This window comes from Apteryx rowi, unplaced genomic scaffold (assembly GCF_003343035.1).
Source record: "Apteryx rowi isolate R43461 unplaced genomic scaffold, aptRow1 scaffold_26, whole genome shotgun sequence".
NCBI classification, from domain to species: Eukaryota; Metazoa; Chordata; class Aves; order Apterygiformes; family Apterygidae; genus Apteryx; species Apteryx rowi.
Window position 1 is genome coordinate 3250213 of NW_020448974.1, and position 16958 is coordinate 3267170.

Genomic DNA, 16958 nt, shown 5'->3' on the forward strand with positions numbered 1-16958 from the left:
TTCACTGTGTGATAATATACCTTTGAAAAGTGAATTAAGGCTCAGAAAGTTTCCACAGCTTATCATCAAGCTGTGTGCCAGAGCACAGGAAGTATAATCAATTTTCATCTCGCATGCTTGTATGTAGAGATGAGGCACACCAAGTTTGAATAAATGGAAGTAGCTAGTTTGGGAGCAGGCTGCATCTTTTATCCAATCACAAAGAATCTTCTCTTTCTTATTTTAAGTTGTAAAATGCTCTGGAGACTACACAATAAAAATTAAAATGCCAAAACTTCCAGGAATACCAAATGGGACAAAGGAGGAAAAAACAGCAGAAGAGCAGTAACTCTGGAGTAAGATAAAACAGCTGGGTAAAAAACACATTTGTAGGTAGCCTTTAAAGTACTGAAACGGACTAACAAAAAAAAAAAAAAAAAAAAATCAGAAAAACAAGCTCCTGGCTAACAGCCCTAACAGAGCATAAATATGTTGGTAGGAGTCAGTAATCAGAAATATCTAAAGAAAATCCAAATAAAGATTTAAATTATTGCTACAGATTGTTACCAACAGGAATGTTTTTCCCGCAGAATAAGAATGAATATAATATCCTATAATTGGTTCACTGCTAAAAATGGCCTCTTTTGTAATATTCATGTTACTGAAGGATTATCTTCAATTTCAGATCTTTATGCTTTTCAGTAACAGCAGACAGCTGTTTGTCACAGCTCTCTATAAGATTGCCTTTAAAAGTGATTGCAAATATTACCTATCCACAGGTGCAGTTAAAATCATTACAGATCTTCATAAAAAAAACGTAGTTTACTCACTACTGAAAACAGTAGTGGATAGCAAGGACACATTCACATACCAGAAATCAAAATGCCCCTTCTCATGTACTTCAACGGTATCATTTGAACAGAGTATTTCAAATAGGAACATCAGGTACTTACAGATTAAACTAACCTGTACTGGCAGTGCTGTGGGATTTTTCTTCTCTACCAGTAAGTAGCAAATGCTGAAATTCTGCTGCTAGTTAACAAAAACACAAATTGCATTAAACCAAGGAGTTTAACTCATAATTTAGCTTTTCATTAAAAAGAAAAAAAAAATTGCCAAACTTCAATTACTGCAATTTGTCCCTTATGAAGAAAGGCTTATGAAGTAAAGGCAAGTATAAAATTACTTTAAATTTGCCTTTACATTTGTGACATTTTTTGATATACAAGTCAGAAGTTTAACAAGGTAATCTTGTCGCCTAACATGAACATAAAGGAACTTAAAATACTTTGACAACCAGGGTACTTCACTAAATCTTATGAAGTGTGTTTTCTTATTCCAGAATTTTTACAACTGAAAGAGCAAAATATATTTTCCTTCCACTAGAATTCTGGGAGGGAAGCTAAGGAATTCAGTGCTCTCAAGTAATATATATACTTCTATAACATGATAAAAAAATGAAAGCTTTGCATGACATCTTGCTTTAGCTCAAAGCATTACATAATTCCCCAAGTTGGAAAACAATGAAACAGTTTCCTTTGATTGTATGGTATATTTTTTTGGTAATGATGACTGCTTATTCRAAACTGGTATTAGTTAAAACCAGTTATACACACTGGATATTAAGGGTAGCAGCAGTAGAAATCCACCCCCCCCCTTTTTTAATAGCACCCATGGAACATGGTTAAGTTTTACACCAATTCAACAAATAAAATTTGAGACATTAAAAAGTCTGAATCTGGTGTAAGGCAGCTAGCTAACAAAGATATATGCTGCAACTTCCTCCAAGAAAAGCTTTTTAGGAAGCTTTCAAGGTCTCAAAGTTGTGTGTGTGTGGTGGGGGGGGTTGTTTCTTTTTTTAAAGTTAAGATAATACTTGCGCTAAAATTCTACTACTGTCAAAACTATTTCTTTTTTAAATCCTTAGAAAGAGTAACCTTTATATGTGTTCAAGCCAATGTTACAGGGAAGTTAAATTCATCATCATTAGAACTGCAGTGTTACTGATTCTTCCTACTGAAACTGAGCCCACAACAACAGAAAAAGTTAGTGTAAGCTTGCCTAGAAGGTGCAAATACCTCAATATTCTCAACAGTGATCAGACGTATAAATACCAACCCTCACAGGCTGCTCATAATGGTGAAGGTCTATACTGCCTAAGCATTTGGAAGGCTAAGAATCTGACTGAAGAACATCCTGTGTCACATAGTCTAAGTCAGGATGTGGCTTTCTGCAAAAGCTGCAGACTGAAACGCTTGGCTCCCTCAAATAGAGGTTCCAAGAATTTTCATGTAACAAGACAAAAGTAAAAATGCATTCATTATACAACAGAATCTGCTTTTTTTCTTGGTAGAATCTTAGTAAGGATCTACCTTCTCTGACAATCAAAAGACTGCATAAAGCTGCTGTTTACAGTGTTATGTAAGAAAATTCTCATAAGGTTTTTTTCAGAACTTCAAAAAAAGTCTATTGTCATATATATTACACTTTGGAATCACTTTATCACTTTACTTCTAGCTTGACCCCTGAAATGGCTGTCTCAAGTCTTTTCTTACTCTCAGAATTGTATCTATCTACCCTTTTTCAAAAAAAATATGGTAGCCGCTGATGACTACACTTCTACAGAACCCTATCACTACCAAAGTTGCTCTGGCTGATTACAGAATGTCATCACTACAGTATACATATATATATATATATTTTTAAACCCTTTGGAGGTTACCATAGTACTCCCCAGAGTGTTTAAGGAATACAGTCTTTATTATGCATGGCACAAAACATGTTATGCGTTCATCACACAATTCTAAAGCGAGACAAACTTCATGCATTGTATGTACTGTATTTGCCACACCTCTTATTAACTTCTCTTGTTAAGACCACTGGGTGCAAATTCACCCAATTTAGCAGCTCAGAATTCCAGTAACTCTTGCCCTTCAAAGAAAACTCATGTACTTATATATGACTCTTAAAAACCAACACCCCAAAACCTTTTTCCATTAATACTTATATAGTCACTAGAATATTATGATGATCCTCAGAAAAGAAATCCCAGGGAAACAGGGAGACAGAATTACAACTCTGATACACAGACTGCTGCAATATTGACAGCACATACTGGAGTGCCAGTAAGCACACAAACTACCCATCCTTTGAAATAAGGAAATCTCTCTTAGAGTTTAAATTTTTTGGAACTATCCTCCTTAGATCCACACAAGGAGGCAGGGAAGAGAAAGTCACTAACAGAACTTCAGAAAAAGAGCAAGCTATGAACTACTTGCACTGGATGAGAATTTTACAAGTTGTTTTAAAGATGATGACTGGCCAGTCGGTCCAGTAGCTGAAGAGCTATTCCCACAGAAAAGCCTAGGGCCAGGATGCCATCCTCGTGACTAGAAACACAGCAGCACTTGCACATTCATCTTTTAGGACAAAGCACAAAGCAAGTGAACAAATGCACATCATTAGTTGCTTCAAATTTAAGCATATACATTAGTCTGTGGTAAGAGATCAGAGTAATATGGGTGTATCTGCTAAAGGTACCAACTTCCAAATAGGAAGCAAAAAACCCCCGTCTCTTTAGAGACCTATAGGAAGGACAAGAACCTAAAGAATGGAAATGAAGGGTTTGTCAACTATGCACCAGAAATTACAAGCAACATTTGCAATGTAGCAGCAAAACCCAGAGCTAAGAAACCTGTAATTCATATAGTAATATCCCATGGAATTATCTTAATGTCAAATGGATCTTTCAGAAGGAGACAGTATGAAAGTCATTGTCTTGAAACTGTCTAAAACCAGTGTGTGGAAAAAAAAAGAATCCACAGCAATATGGTGCTGAGAAAGACCATGTTTTGCTCCCAAAACATGCCAAAATACAAAGAACTAGTTCACTTGCTCCAAAGTATCAGTAGCTTAAACAATGGCACAGTGAAAATACGAACTGCACAAGAGAAACTTTTTCACGAACATGTCAAACAGTTACCTTCAACAAAAACAGAGACCAAAGCAATTTGTTCCAATTAGAAAACATTTATCTGCCACCACAGTATTGATTTATCATATACAAACCAAGTGTGGATCTAAGTAGGGTACTCCATTAGAGACAAAACAGCATACATATCTGAATTTTAGCTCTGTGCCCCTTATGACTAAGTAAATGCAGGTAGCTGGATAAAAATTACCTAGTGCTGCAGCGGTCTTAAGTGGGAACTGGCAACAAATTTCAGCATCATGCATTTGATATTTAGTTATTTTTACATCTTAACAGATTCAAATACTTTAAGCAAGAAGTACAAGCCATACTGAGTATTTTTTGTTGTTGTTAAAACAGTTTCCTTAGATATTGTAGGGAAATAAGAACTAGAGCAAGTGTTCCTACAGACTGAATATGAGAGACAGGAATACTAGTTGCAGCAGTGTATCTTGAAGTGTTGTTCCCATCTTCATTGGTATCAGGGGTAGCAGCACAATGAGAATTAGAAAAGCAACACTGTGCTCATTAATTACTTTAGAACAGTTAACAGAGGACATGTCCTTTTTCCACAGTCAGAACAGGATCTGGGGAGCTTCTCTAGGAAAAATATGAAGGGCAGTGTACAAAGGAGAGGGTAAAACAGGAGTGTGCAACCAACTCTTATGACTAAGAAAGAAATACAACTCACTTTTCTTCAGTTAAACTTACTGAAAGTCATACAGGTGCATCATTATTTAGCAAAATAGAAGAAATGAAATGCATTCCGTATCCATCAAAAACACTGCAAATCTTAAGATCACAAAAATAACAATAATGAAAAAAAATACTCCCTCCCCCCCCGCAAAAAATGTTTGTTAATATAAGAATTTCACTGATGGCAGGCTGCAAGACCTTGAACAAAACCTAGTCTTCTGAGGCTGAAGTTGGCTGTAAGCAACCTCAAGTACTCCAAACCTATACACTTGCAAAGGAGAGTGAGCGGCAGCACAAAAGCTCGTTTTTCCACATAAAGGATAGAATTCTATGCTACAAACTGTGCAAAAGAAAACTTCAGGTAACAACWTGTTTTAAGCAATTTTTGCTTATGCTACAAAATCCTGCAAAGTTTCCAACACATGCTATGATTTTCAGCATGTTGTTGCAACAGGCAAAATATTGTGAAGTTTGGTATATTTATGTGATTGATGGAAATGTCTTCCCCGAAACCGATACACTGGAAAACCTACAGCTTCAACTTTTTGCTCCTCTATTCTGCTTTACCACCTTGAATCTTTGTGTCTTCACAGGGCTCTACATTAATATTTGTTGTGGTGCAGCTCACAAATGTAGTAGCATTAATGTGATAACACCCTTCTCTATGGAAATTGCATTTTGTAGTTTAGATTACACAATTTTATAACTATGAATGTCACCTATTAGTTAAAAACCTAAGTATTTTAAGCACTTTATTAAATAGAACTTCCCAGAAGAGGAAACATTAGCAATTGATATTTACATGCCACCTGTTCAAAGACTACATGAAGTCACATTACCAAAAACCAAAACAGCACAAACACTACTGGGGGTGAGGGGGGTGAGGGAAGGGAAGATGTGGCTGAAGGACTACCTGACCACCATGAAGGAAACACTCCAGTAAGAGAAAAGGTACCCGAACATCTTAAAACATGTTCCCTCCCCCTAAAACTCTTAAAAACACAGTAATAATAAAAAGATAAATATTAATATAGAGCCCATCTACCAAAAGAGAATAAAAATCCTAAATTAAAATAAATTTAGGGGCCTTCACCAAACTTGCTGCAAGTTTGGGGACATAAATATCCAACAGCCATAAAGCTGTGAAAGCCCCCAGAATGAATAAAATAAATCCCACTTGCCTCAGACTGAACAGGGCAACACTGAGACTCTGCCTCAGCCTGTCCTATGGCAGGGCTATAGGAAGAAGAAAAATTTAAATTTTAGAAAAAACATGACCCAATTAAGTGAAAGACATGCATTCAAAGTTAACAAAATTCCAGTGATCAAGCAAACAAAAGAAAATGATTGCTTTAGCACCTATTTTGTTAAGCCCAAACTAAACCTTCTATAGTTGGTTGCTATTTCTGAACTGGACAGTTTGTTTTACTTATTAACTTGATCAATGGAACATAAGTCAATTGTCTTGGGGCATTTTCCCATAACTGATGGTATTTACCATACTAGTTCACAAAAGGTAGAGTTAAAGATTCCATCAGCCACTGAAAAAGTTCACCCTCACCTTAGTATATTATGTAGAAACTAGACCAGTACAATTATTAAGACATTAAATAATATTTAAGTAACCATTTTAAATTGCAGCCCCAGCTCATGGACTGGTATATCAGAGTCTCAATTTAACAGAAGAGTCATAATACCCTTCTTATTGTTTTTAAACTGAAGTAATCTTGATATTTTATTTTTTATCTTGTATTCAGAATTCTCTGGTTCCTGTAAAATAACTTCAGGTTATGTATGCCATTCAATTTTATCCAAGTTTTGAGAAAGCAAATTACACAGTTCGTATAGGTATTGCTCAAGTGTTCCACACACTCCAAATAACTGCAGAAACCATACAAGTCAGATGCAGCTGAATGTGTTTCTAGAAGCTTGTTCATATTCTTCCATGCATGCACAGAGCGAGGAATAGTTATCCACTGAAATTATTAGATATAAATCCCAGCCTCAAATTTACTATCAGCACTTAAAATCTCACCTGGGGAGAAGGGGGAAAAAAAAAATCTCAAAAGCTCCCAGAAGAAAAATTATAGCCCATAAAAACCAGCTAACTTAAACTTAACTAATGCCAAAGGCAGAAAGATATCCTAGAAGCAGTACAAAACAGTCACATCAAGATGTCCGAGAAACTAACCTGGGCTCTTTCAAGGTTCTCCCATGTCAGACCCATCATTTTTGCTCTAAAAACAGCAGACTGTTCGCCTCTCATAGGGATACTGAGAGACTATGCATAGAATAATTTATAAAGTCTCATAAAAGTGCTAGATGTCGCAAATGCCAAGTAGTTTGCATAAACATCTTTTTCCATCTGGGTCTGTATGTTTTCTTGAGGCCTGTTTATTGCATTCTACACTTGCATTACACCTTATCTAAAGGTTGGTCAAAAGCTATTTGCAAAATTTCATTTTACTATGAGATATACGGTGACAAATTTAGGAAATAACCAAAAAACAACGCTTCTGCTTATGTAGTTATTTCATTAGAGTCCTGTAACTGATATAGAAGACATGCCTTTTTGTAGGTATAAAAGCTTCTATGATCTCTTTCCAGGGAGAGATTAACTAAAGCAAAAACCTGTTGGCATGGCTGCATTACAACACAGATTTTGCTGGCACAGCTATATTGATTAAGCTTTGTGCTGTAAACCAAGCCTCTTTTTTTTTTTTTTTATAAGCAACTACTACATTCAAAGGTATAAGTAGTTTCTCTCTTTTGGGGAAATGCACCATAAATCCAACTCTCTGAACATTAAGAAGCAGTATCCAAAGAAATGAAGGTAGGGACCAACAGACAACATACGCATTAAAATAGCTGACTGTTTACACAAGAATACATAAAAGAGGCACAAGAGTAACTAAAGATAGCCACATCACAGCTCTTATAGCACAGAAATGACAGGAGCAGGAAAGGCATTATCTACACGAAAAAAACATGGAGAAGTTGTTCACTTGTTTGTTGCAGATTAGATTTGGCAGTGCTTAGTTGAGGGATTATCATAACATAATTAAGAAAAGTTCAATCTTTAAATGTTTACAAGCTCTTAAGTCTATGTAATATTAGCTATAAGGTGATGCTATTATCAGAACAGCTACATATTCACTATTTAAGAGAGGTAACTTCTTAATTCTTAACCAAGACAACTTGCAGAATATGCTGAGTTAACAGTATATGCAGTAATGTTTTCAAATATTTATCCCAGGAAAAGTAGGGATCTGAAAACAACATACCAATAAAATGAGTTACAGGAAGATACCCAAGGGAGAAGGTATTTAAATTTACTAGGGGCAGGAGGGCAAAGCATCCTTACAGCAGCAATAAATCTTCAGAAAAAGCAAGAAGTTCAGTAGTTTTACAAGCAGAATTTAAGATCAATTTATAACATATGAATTGTGTAGTATTACAAAAAGGATGTGTAAGACACCGTTAAAATCTCTCTAGTGTTCTGTGAATTATCCTTATTAGATGAAGAAAAAACAGAAGAAAACCAGAGTATCAAAAGCATTTTCTTAAGCAGAACAGTTTTTATCTCTAAGACATATGTATAAAGGAAGGTGAAGAGCTAACAAAAAATTTGACATTGAGGCCCACTCAGCAGATTTGCAAGCCAATTACTGAACATCTGACAGGTGATCAGTAGATACCAGTGACCAAGGAGAACTGCTTCTCAATAGAGGCTTGGAGTTATGGTCTTAAACACTTCAGCAAAAGTGCCCGACAATTCTTAATGGTTAAACTAAGGTCGTTCAGCTGGAATTAGTGTTCTGGACGCTCTAGTATCTTTATGAACTGTTCCATGATCCCAAATCTTTGAAGTTGAGAGGCACAACTGTATTATAGCTATACTGTATTTCTGAGCTATTAAGAGACAGTACGGAATAAAGCCATAGGAAGTACTTAAATGCAGCTTTAAAAAAAAAGAAAAAAAAAGTCAAGTAAGACTTTCAAAAGCAAACAACAACAACAAAAAATTCCAAACTCCACCCATCAACAAGAACATCTGTGGAACCTACCCCACTGACAAAAACGCTAATTATCTTTCTAAAGAAGAAATACCCTATAAATTAAATTGCACAGTTAAGGCTTGAGGCTGGAACATGTATTTAAAGTTGACCTGCAAATGAAAAACTCCTCACCCTTTTTCCCCTGTTCCGACAAGGTGACCAGGAAAGTTCTCACTTCTTTTTCCTCTCCAAAGTCTCCCTGTGCATTTGCATTCTCATCAGAAATACAGCATATTAACACAGTGATGTTAGACATTCAGAGATTTACAGTCTTGACAGTCATCTATCACTTTACTCTTATAAACAGATAAATGACTAATTCAGATGGTTATGTTCAGATTTATGTTTGCTAACTGTAACTAGGAAAATTGATGGAAAGGTCTCCCGCTCTAGACAATTCCATTAAATTATTCAGGAAACAGCCAACATCTGATCATAGCACACAGGATGTCTCACCCTTTAGAGTCAGATAAGATTGAAAATTCCACATATTTAAAGTAAAAATACAGCATATAACATACTACTCTCACTCCATCTCTCCTTTATACACTGAAAAGGAGGACAAGTTGCTCCCTCTTTTGCAGGTCAACTTCAATACAGTATCAACTGGAAATCGCTCACCCATGTGTCATGCACCTAAGCTTCTAGAAATCTTCATCTAAAAGGCTCCTGAAGTTCATGCATTTGCACATTTGAAAAAAAAGAGTCAGCTGAAGAATGAACTAACAGGACACATCTGGCACTAGGATGCATCTTATAGCAATCACATTTACATCTTACAAATAAGTGCCAGGACGACAAATCATTTAAAATTTATTGAGGATGAGAAAGCACAAATAAAGAAACATATGCCACTAAGAGAAGTTACATCCAAGAGTTAAGATGTGCCTCCTGCAGCCTCATTTTTGAGGATTCAGTTAATAAGTGTACAGGTCTTTCTCTACTCAGAYGTGCAGCTAAAGGAGTGCCTTAATTTTAGAACAAGGAATTCAGATTTTTATCAAAACAGCACCAATAACAGCGTTCATTACACCAATAGCTACCATGGCATGCATCTGTACAAACCTTTCAGGCAGTTGTCCACAGCTGGTCATGAATAAAAAGGCATATAAATTTTTCTCTTCTTTTATTACAATTAAGTTTATAACAGTACAGAAAAGTCACACGACCTTAGTGGGTCAGTTTACTTAAACCCTGAAACAGGAGGAACTCTAAATACATTAAATATTGTTACATGTTCAGACTTTTAAATGTACAGGTAGTTGGGAACAGTTACCAGCCCTCACCAAACTATGTTGGGGACATGAAGTCCAACAGCACTTGAAGTGCTGTGAAGGCATCATTTTACAAATAGCAACATAATGTTACAGAACTTGCCTTTAAGGTGGTATGTTCATGTAATTCCAGCGCCTTCACAATTTAACGAACCATATTTACTATACTTCACTTCTAAAAACCTAGATGAAACATGAAAAAGAAGCCATACAGTATAAATTGCAACATCAGGAAAAGTTCCTGTTATTATTCCAAATAATTTTTCCCATGTAAAATAAGAATGTCCAATAGTTCCTTGCATGTGGGAAGATACTTATTTTTTTTTTTAAAGTCACAATGAAGCCTTAATTGACGGAAGCTTGGCTATATTAACAGCACAAGATGAGAAAAGGTTTAATCTCCAAACCTATTAGAGTGCGTGTAGTAGCATCAGTAGCGGCCACCTTGCGACATTACAGGAGGTCTCATTCCCATTGGAGGTCGAGGAGGTCCACTTTGGTAAGGGGGCACCATCGGAGGTCCCTGACCATAAGGAGGCATCGCTCCAGGAAGGTATCCTGGCATGCCCTGGTGATGAGCACCATACTGACCTATAAACAAAACATTTAAGATGCAAACAAGAATTCAAGTTGTTTAAAGCAGCTATTTTAGGTGTCAACAGCGGGCAGAAGCTGCATTTTGTGAAAAGCTGTTTCTTCACAGTATCTGCCATGTTGTATTTTAAAAGAGTTTATAGCAAGGACAAATCCTTAAAGAAAGAAAACTAGGAAACTTATGATTACCATGAGGTGGCATAGGAGGTCTCATTCCTTGCTGCTGTGGAGGAATTCCCGGCTGTGGTGGCATCATACCTCCAATTGGTCCAACTGGTGGAGTACCCAAGGACGCTTGTCCCGGTCGAGGAAGGTTACGCTGATATTTAGGCAGCTGCGCCCTTCTCTCTTCCTAAAACCAGGAAGAGATGATTGTAACACATCATAAGACTAAAGCTTAGCAAAATCCAAGTAAATAAAAACATAACAGAAAGTAAATTACACATAGTGAAATATTTCAACTGTCTCAAAAGTTCAAGAATGTTATCAATAGCATATTAGGCAGCAACTTTAACCTTTGGATTTTTTCCCCTTCAAAGTATTAATACTGTCAAATGTGGTATTCTGCACAGAGCACACAAATCCTCCTCCTCCCCCAGGTGAAGAAAGTCTCTTCTTCATGACAAGGTGAGGCAAAACTAAAACACAGATCTAAAAATATCTGAATTGAAATTAAGGTTCATTTCTTTTATCCATAAATTCCTGATTTTTGACTGCTATAACAGCATCAAGACCACTTCAAACTTAAGTCTTTTGCTGTAAACTCATTAGCTATATCTACTCAACTTCAACCTTAAGTCACATGCAGAAATAACATCCAAATTGTGTCTTGGGTTGACAGAATTGCCTATCGCCAAGGAGAAGGCGGCTYAGATCTGCAGCAGTATTATTACAATATGCTAATCATTCTGTAACCACATGTTTTCAGGATGCAAGGCTCTTATTAGCACTTTATATGTTTCGYACTCTCACCATTATTATTGTTACACAGAACACAGAAGAAATCTAATCAGCCACATCAGCATAAATTGCATTTTTCAGTAAGACATTGAAAATATTTTAACTTACCAGTGATATATCCTCATCTGGATGGATCAACTTACTGGTTGCACTGGTTGTTGTAAGTGTAGCAGGCTTACTTGTTATAGATGTAGCTGGTTTAGCTGCAGTACTGTTTGTTGTACTAGTGGTTGAGGCTGTAGACTGTGTGTAAGCAGGGAATGTAGGTTTTGGGGGTTCTGTTGTTGTTGCAGGTGTAGAATTCAAAGGTTTGAAATCAGTACCAACTGGACCTGGAACAGCTGCTGCAGCCTGTGAAACACAAAGATAGATCAATAGAAATATTTATTTCTCAAAGCATAAGAAACAACTTAAGTGATGTTTTTTAGACCTCTGAAACCTTCCAGTGAGATATATAATTAAAATAAGCTTGACAAAAAGTTCAGCCTTATCACATACTAAAGCAACTGAAAAAAAGACAAAATAAAACCCAGTAYATACATACATAAATATATGCACACACACACACGAACGCGCGCACACACACACTGGAAAGTCTAAAAGTTGCAGGTCAAAAGCCACAACTAGAAAAAAAGGAACAAAAACCCCCACCACACACCACTGAAAATTTTTACCCCACATACTGAGTTCAGTAAATGTCTACTTATTTCCTGAATCAGTTACATTAACAGCCTGTAACTATCAATACACAGTTCTCTCATTAAATTATTAGCATACTTTAGCAATTATTAGTTTAGAATACAACTCAAAGTGTTAGCATTCATTGAAATTAGGTATTTAGAAAGTGTTTAACATTTAAGAAAGCTCTATTGTGTAAGATCTTTTGTTTTAAGCATTCTCTCCATAAAAATCACTGCAATATTTTCACAAAGTACTATATTTAACTACAGATCTTTAATCTCATTTGTGACTGAAGAATCAGCTGAAGGCAGATATGAGGTCCACTAAAGACTCCAGCATCTCATCTTTCCTACCTTGTTCTTAAATTAAAACTGTTACACAAGAAAAGTTTGCTCTACAGGTTCTCTCTAAAGATGCAGCAATCTTCAAAGCAAGTTTTACTTATGAGAGAATGCTTTTGTTTCTAGGCACTGTACATTTACGTTTTTCCACTAAACTTTCTAATCAAAACAAAATATTTCAATTTTTTAGCACGTAATGCAGATTACAAAATTCCCTACATTATGATGCATCATATTAAACAACATAAACTAAAAAGCCTTCACCATGCATCAAGCTAACCACTGCCCACTAAAATGCATTTATCTGCTTTCATGCTTTTTTAACCCTTTAGAACCAGGATGTAGCATTTAATTCTCTCAAACTGTCTAAGAAAAATTGGGCACTTAGATATGCTTATTTCTAGCAAAATGCAACTTGCAATCAAGGGCTCTGTAGTTTTACCAGCTAAACATAATCAGGAATATAACAGAAATTATCTGAAGATGTTTAGACATTTTTAGGTTTTACAGAATGGTCCAAAGGGTTAAGTTGCAAAGCAATTTGTTTTTAACTGCGACTTCCTGCGTACTTGTGCTGCGCTAGGAAACAGAGCGTTAGAAGATGCTGACAGACTTTCTGAATTGGAGGAAGCTGTACTTGAGCTTGTGACAGGTGTCCCCATCTGTAGCATAAAAGAAAGGAAACAGTGAAAAGTCTCCAAACAAATGGGTGGAAAGTATCCAGATGAAAGGATTTCTTATGCAAGGGACTTCGTTTTTGTAAACGAGTTCCTCCCTGCAGAAGTCCAAAATGCAAATAGGACACTATGAAGGGTTCTGTAACATTCTTGAAAGCAAGTAAAAACTTAAGGACTTACTCACAGCAAGTGCAATCAAAGGGTAGAGGTCACAAGCCATTCTAACCACCATCATTTCCCCACTTCCCTCCCCAAAGCATTTAAACAAAATTTTACTGCTTTATTTTCCTCAAACTTTAAGGAAAAAAAAAATCCTCATCCAGGCAACGTTTTAACCCAGTGTGAATACAACTATAGGATAAATTAGTCCATCTATGGGTAAAGAGCCCATTATGAAAAGACCCAGAGAGAACAAATCATGTCAAGATTCATACTTGAGAAATTTTAGGAAAAGTTCTATGCAATCAGATTCCTGCAGCTGACTAACACCTCCCCTTGCCCACCCAAAGCACCTTTAAAAAGACAAACTACATGATTAAAGAGGTGTTTTGCCTACTCCTTTCTCCCTCACTTGCTTACAGAACTTCTGCCTGGTTTCAGGGCTGTTGTAAGACCAAAAAAAAAAAAAAAAAAAGAGTCTTTTAAAAGTCCATCAAGCACTACACTGAGTTAGACTTGAAAAATCATGACAAGCAAAAAGCTTAACCAGCTATTTCTGGGGTCTCCTCAGTAATAAAGAGCAGACAATGGCACAGTGGCAATTTAAAGAACATAACAGAATAGATTCCAGGCTATGAGATACCTTACCTGCCCTGCACTTGGGAAGAGTGGTTTAGTAACCGGAGGCTGAGGGGTAGGTGCCGATGCAGCAGGAGCTGGAGGTCTATTAAGAATACCCGGTGCTGTCACAGGCTGGGCTTGTGTCATTGGAGGCATCCCAGGACGAGGTCCAACAGGTGGTGGCATACCTACAAAACAAAAAGAACCTGTAATGACTCGGGCTCAGGAAAGTAAGTCTAATCCTTTAGAAAACTCTGTTCCCAGTGTTCTTTAGAACCAAGTTTTTTCCCCAAGGAAGATGCGTTTTTAAGACAATTGTAAAAGAAATCATGAAAAAGGGTAATGCCTGCAGACAGTCATCAATTAAATGTCGATGCATCAGCAGTAGTTAGCTACCTCAAAGTAAGACTGAATTTAACTGTGTGTTTTGTACTACCGCTTCAGTGACAAAAGAAGCTTATGCTCTCAATAATTCAATGCCTTTAACTAAGTGTTTCCGACACACCATGCCTCTGCTGCCAAGTGAGTGGATAAGGCTGTTAAAGAGAATTCCTCTTTCAGATTTTGTGAGAGAATGAAATACTGAACGTGTCAGAACTTCAAATGAAATATACATCAGCTTTGCTGTGGGTCTTTAGCACAGTGGAACAGTGACACAAGAATTAACATTATTTATTATTTTGTATAAAAGGCACTCAGCTGGTGCGCAAGTTAGCTGAAATTAACTGGAGCTGAAGAGGCAACAGGTATAAAAAAAGAAACTGGCTCAGAATGCAAAAATCTAAACACTATCACTTCTTTAGTTTTCAAGTAAGATCTTTTGCGATTGTTCAGACACATGATATTGGAGTTTCTTTGCTTTAGGGCAGGAAGAGCCAACATCTTGGTTGCATACCAAAGTCTTTTTGCAGCCAGTCACCATAATACATGTACTCCATATTTGGGAAGCTCTAGGAGAGGTTCACAGATGGGAGTAAAAGCTCCACATGGGTTCTATCACATCATTGTTCAACAAAACTAGGCTGGATGTACAAATTAAGTATTCTGAAGAATCTCATTATGTCAGGTTCAGCTGCCCTATTGGCTTGCTTCCTTCCCCAGTCACAAATTTGGGTAATCCAGGAAATCTCAAGCCATCACAGCACAGCTGCTGGTCAGGTGGAATACCCTCAGAAATTAAGGCTGCTTAAAGAATTACACGAGCTCAAGAAATAAGGTTGGCCAGCTTTGTTCTATCTATAGCAAGAGATCAAAACTTCAGTTAGTTTCTTTATACTGCAAGTTCATTACATGGGTATATCGTGAAGACTATGCTCATTTCACAAACATTTTCCATCATTTTGAGTTTCCAGCTGCAGTCACAAAGGAAAAAAAAGGGGGGGGAGGGAGCGAAGAGAGGCTAGGCAACACAAAAAACAGAAGAGCAATAGGAAGAACAAAACTATATTCCATATTTTACATTCACAATAGTGTCAAATGCCCTTGCCTTTTGTGCAAGGGTGGCTTCTGGGACAATCCACAAAAAAGCAGTAGCATACAGCCTTACTTTGTTTATATAAATCCTAAATCTCAGTAAAATAAATAAATATAATTTAGCTCTCACCACAGTATGAGTTTGACAGCCCTGACCTACCTGGTGGCATACCAGGCATAAGAGGTGGTATTCCTGGTCCAGGAGGCATCATTCCACCCATTGGCATCATCCTATTAAAAAGAAAATGAATACTAGTATGAACACTCATAATTAACTGTCAAGACAACTGGCACATACCTGTATTAGATAAAAGGTATGGTAAATAATTTAAAGAAGTTCTCAACAGAAGCAATCCCAAATACAGCTGACTCCACAGTTAAGATATTTTTCTACCAGAAAAAACAACATCAAACAAAACAACAACATACAAATCCCCAAAACACTTTCCATTTGAACATTAATTCCTCAAGCTTTCGCTTCCTCTGTTATTAGATTTCCAAAACTGGTCTCTCTGTTAAAATATATTCCAGGATATTAGTTTTGGAATAATATTCTAAGAATCTGAGCTGAACTTTTAAGTAGGAAAAACAGTTAAGTCACACTAAAATAGCTGTACTTCTGGTGTTGTATCTGTGATGTCACAAGTCAATTTGTGATTATGCAGCCTCATACTATTTTAAACACATTATCCTTTCTCTAGTGTATGGCAGGCAACCCCAACCTGTAAAACTAACCGCAAAGTACAGATAAAAGCAGAGACTAAAGAGTAAGAAAACTTCTGGTTTCAATTACAGTAAATATTCCCTACACTCCAGATTAAAAAAAAAAGCCACACCTTTTCTGTGAGGAGTCCTCATCATGGTATATTTTCCCTTCATATTAAAAACAGGCTTTTTGCCTGCTACTGATAACCTGAAGAAAAAACTGGTCCATGTTTCCTAACAAAAAGGTGGCATTCAAATTACTCCCTTTATCCTTATCTTATAAACTGCACTATAAATTTAGTTCCCTTTCTACACTGTACATACAACCTATAATACAAGTAAGTTCTTTCTGCACGGGGTTGCAGCTCCATAAAAGATGAGCTGTCTACAACACTAAGTGGTTTTCAATTGCGAAACATATAGAGAATTCCTTTACAGGAAACAAACCAAGCATAGCTTAAGCTTGCCTTCATTTTTCAGACACTCGAAGCTGGATTATGGGAAGCAGGATAAAGGAATGTCTATCACTTTATTTAGCAAGATAAGTATACAGCAGCCAACTGCACACCAAAATCCCACTAAGAAGCAGTTTCTACTCTATATGACAGTTAGGAAACTTTTTCTGTTGCTGTTTTTAAAAATCAAAACATTATGAATAAAGTGCCAGTCTTCCCTATGCAAGGCAATTGGCTTCCCAGATCTATTCCATTTTCTCCTCAACTTGTCTGTTACTGCTAAAAAAGGAACAATAAGGGCATATGTAGCAATGA

The 16958-nt window shown here is 36.7% G+C and overlaps 1 protein-coding gene across 10 annotated transcripts in view; it reads right to left on the reverse strand.

Annotated features, from left to right (window-relative positions):
• Positions 1-5826: 5826 nt before the first annotated feature.
• ZNF207 (zinc finger protein 207) overlaps positions 5827-16958 on the reverse strand; it is an 18112-nt gene continuing 6980 nt past the window's right edge. For 4 of the 10 annotated variants that reach the window (XM_026067636.1, XM_026067634.1, XM_026067635.1 and 1 more), the window contains 6 exons: positions 15644-15714; positions 14038-14198; positions 13123-13215; positions 11640-11882; positions 10761-10923; positions 9813-10568 (listed from right to left, as the gene is read on the reverse strand). In XM_026067636.1, coding sequence (XP_025923421.1) covers positions 10408-10568; positions 10761-10923; positions 11640-11882; positions 13123-13215; positions 14038-14198; positions 15644-15714 — 892 coding nt within the window. In that variant the 3' untranslated portion in view covers positions 9813-10407. Of the gene's footprint in view, positions 5882-9812; positions 10569-10760; positions 10924-11639; positions 11883-13122; positions 13216-14037; positions 14199-15643; positions 15715-16958 lie in introns of those variants that run through there. The other 6 variants (XM_026067638.1, XM_026067639.1, XM_026067637.1 and 3 more) reach the window with 4 other exon arrangements.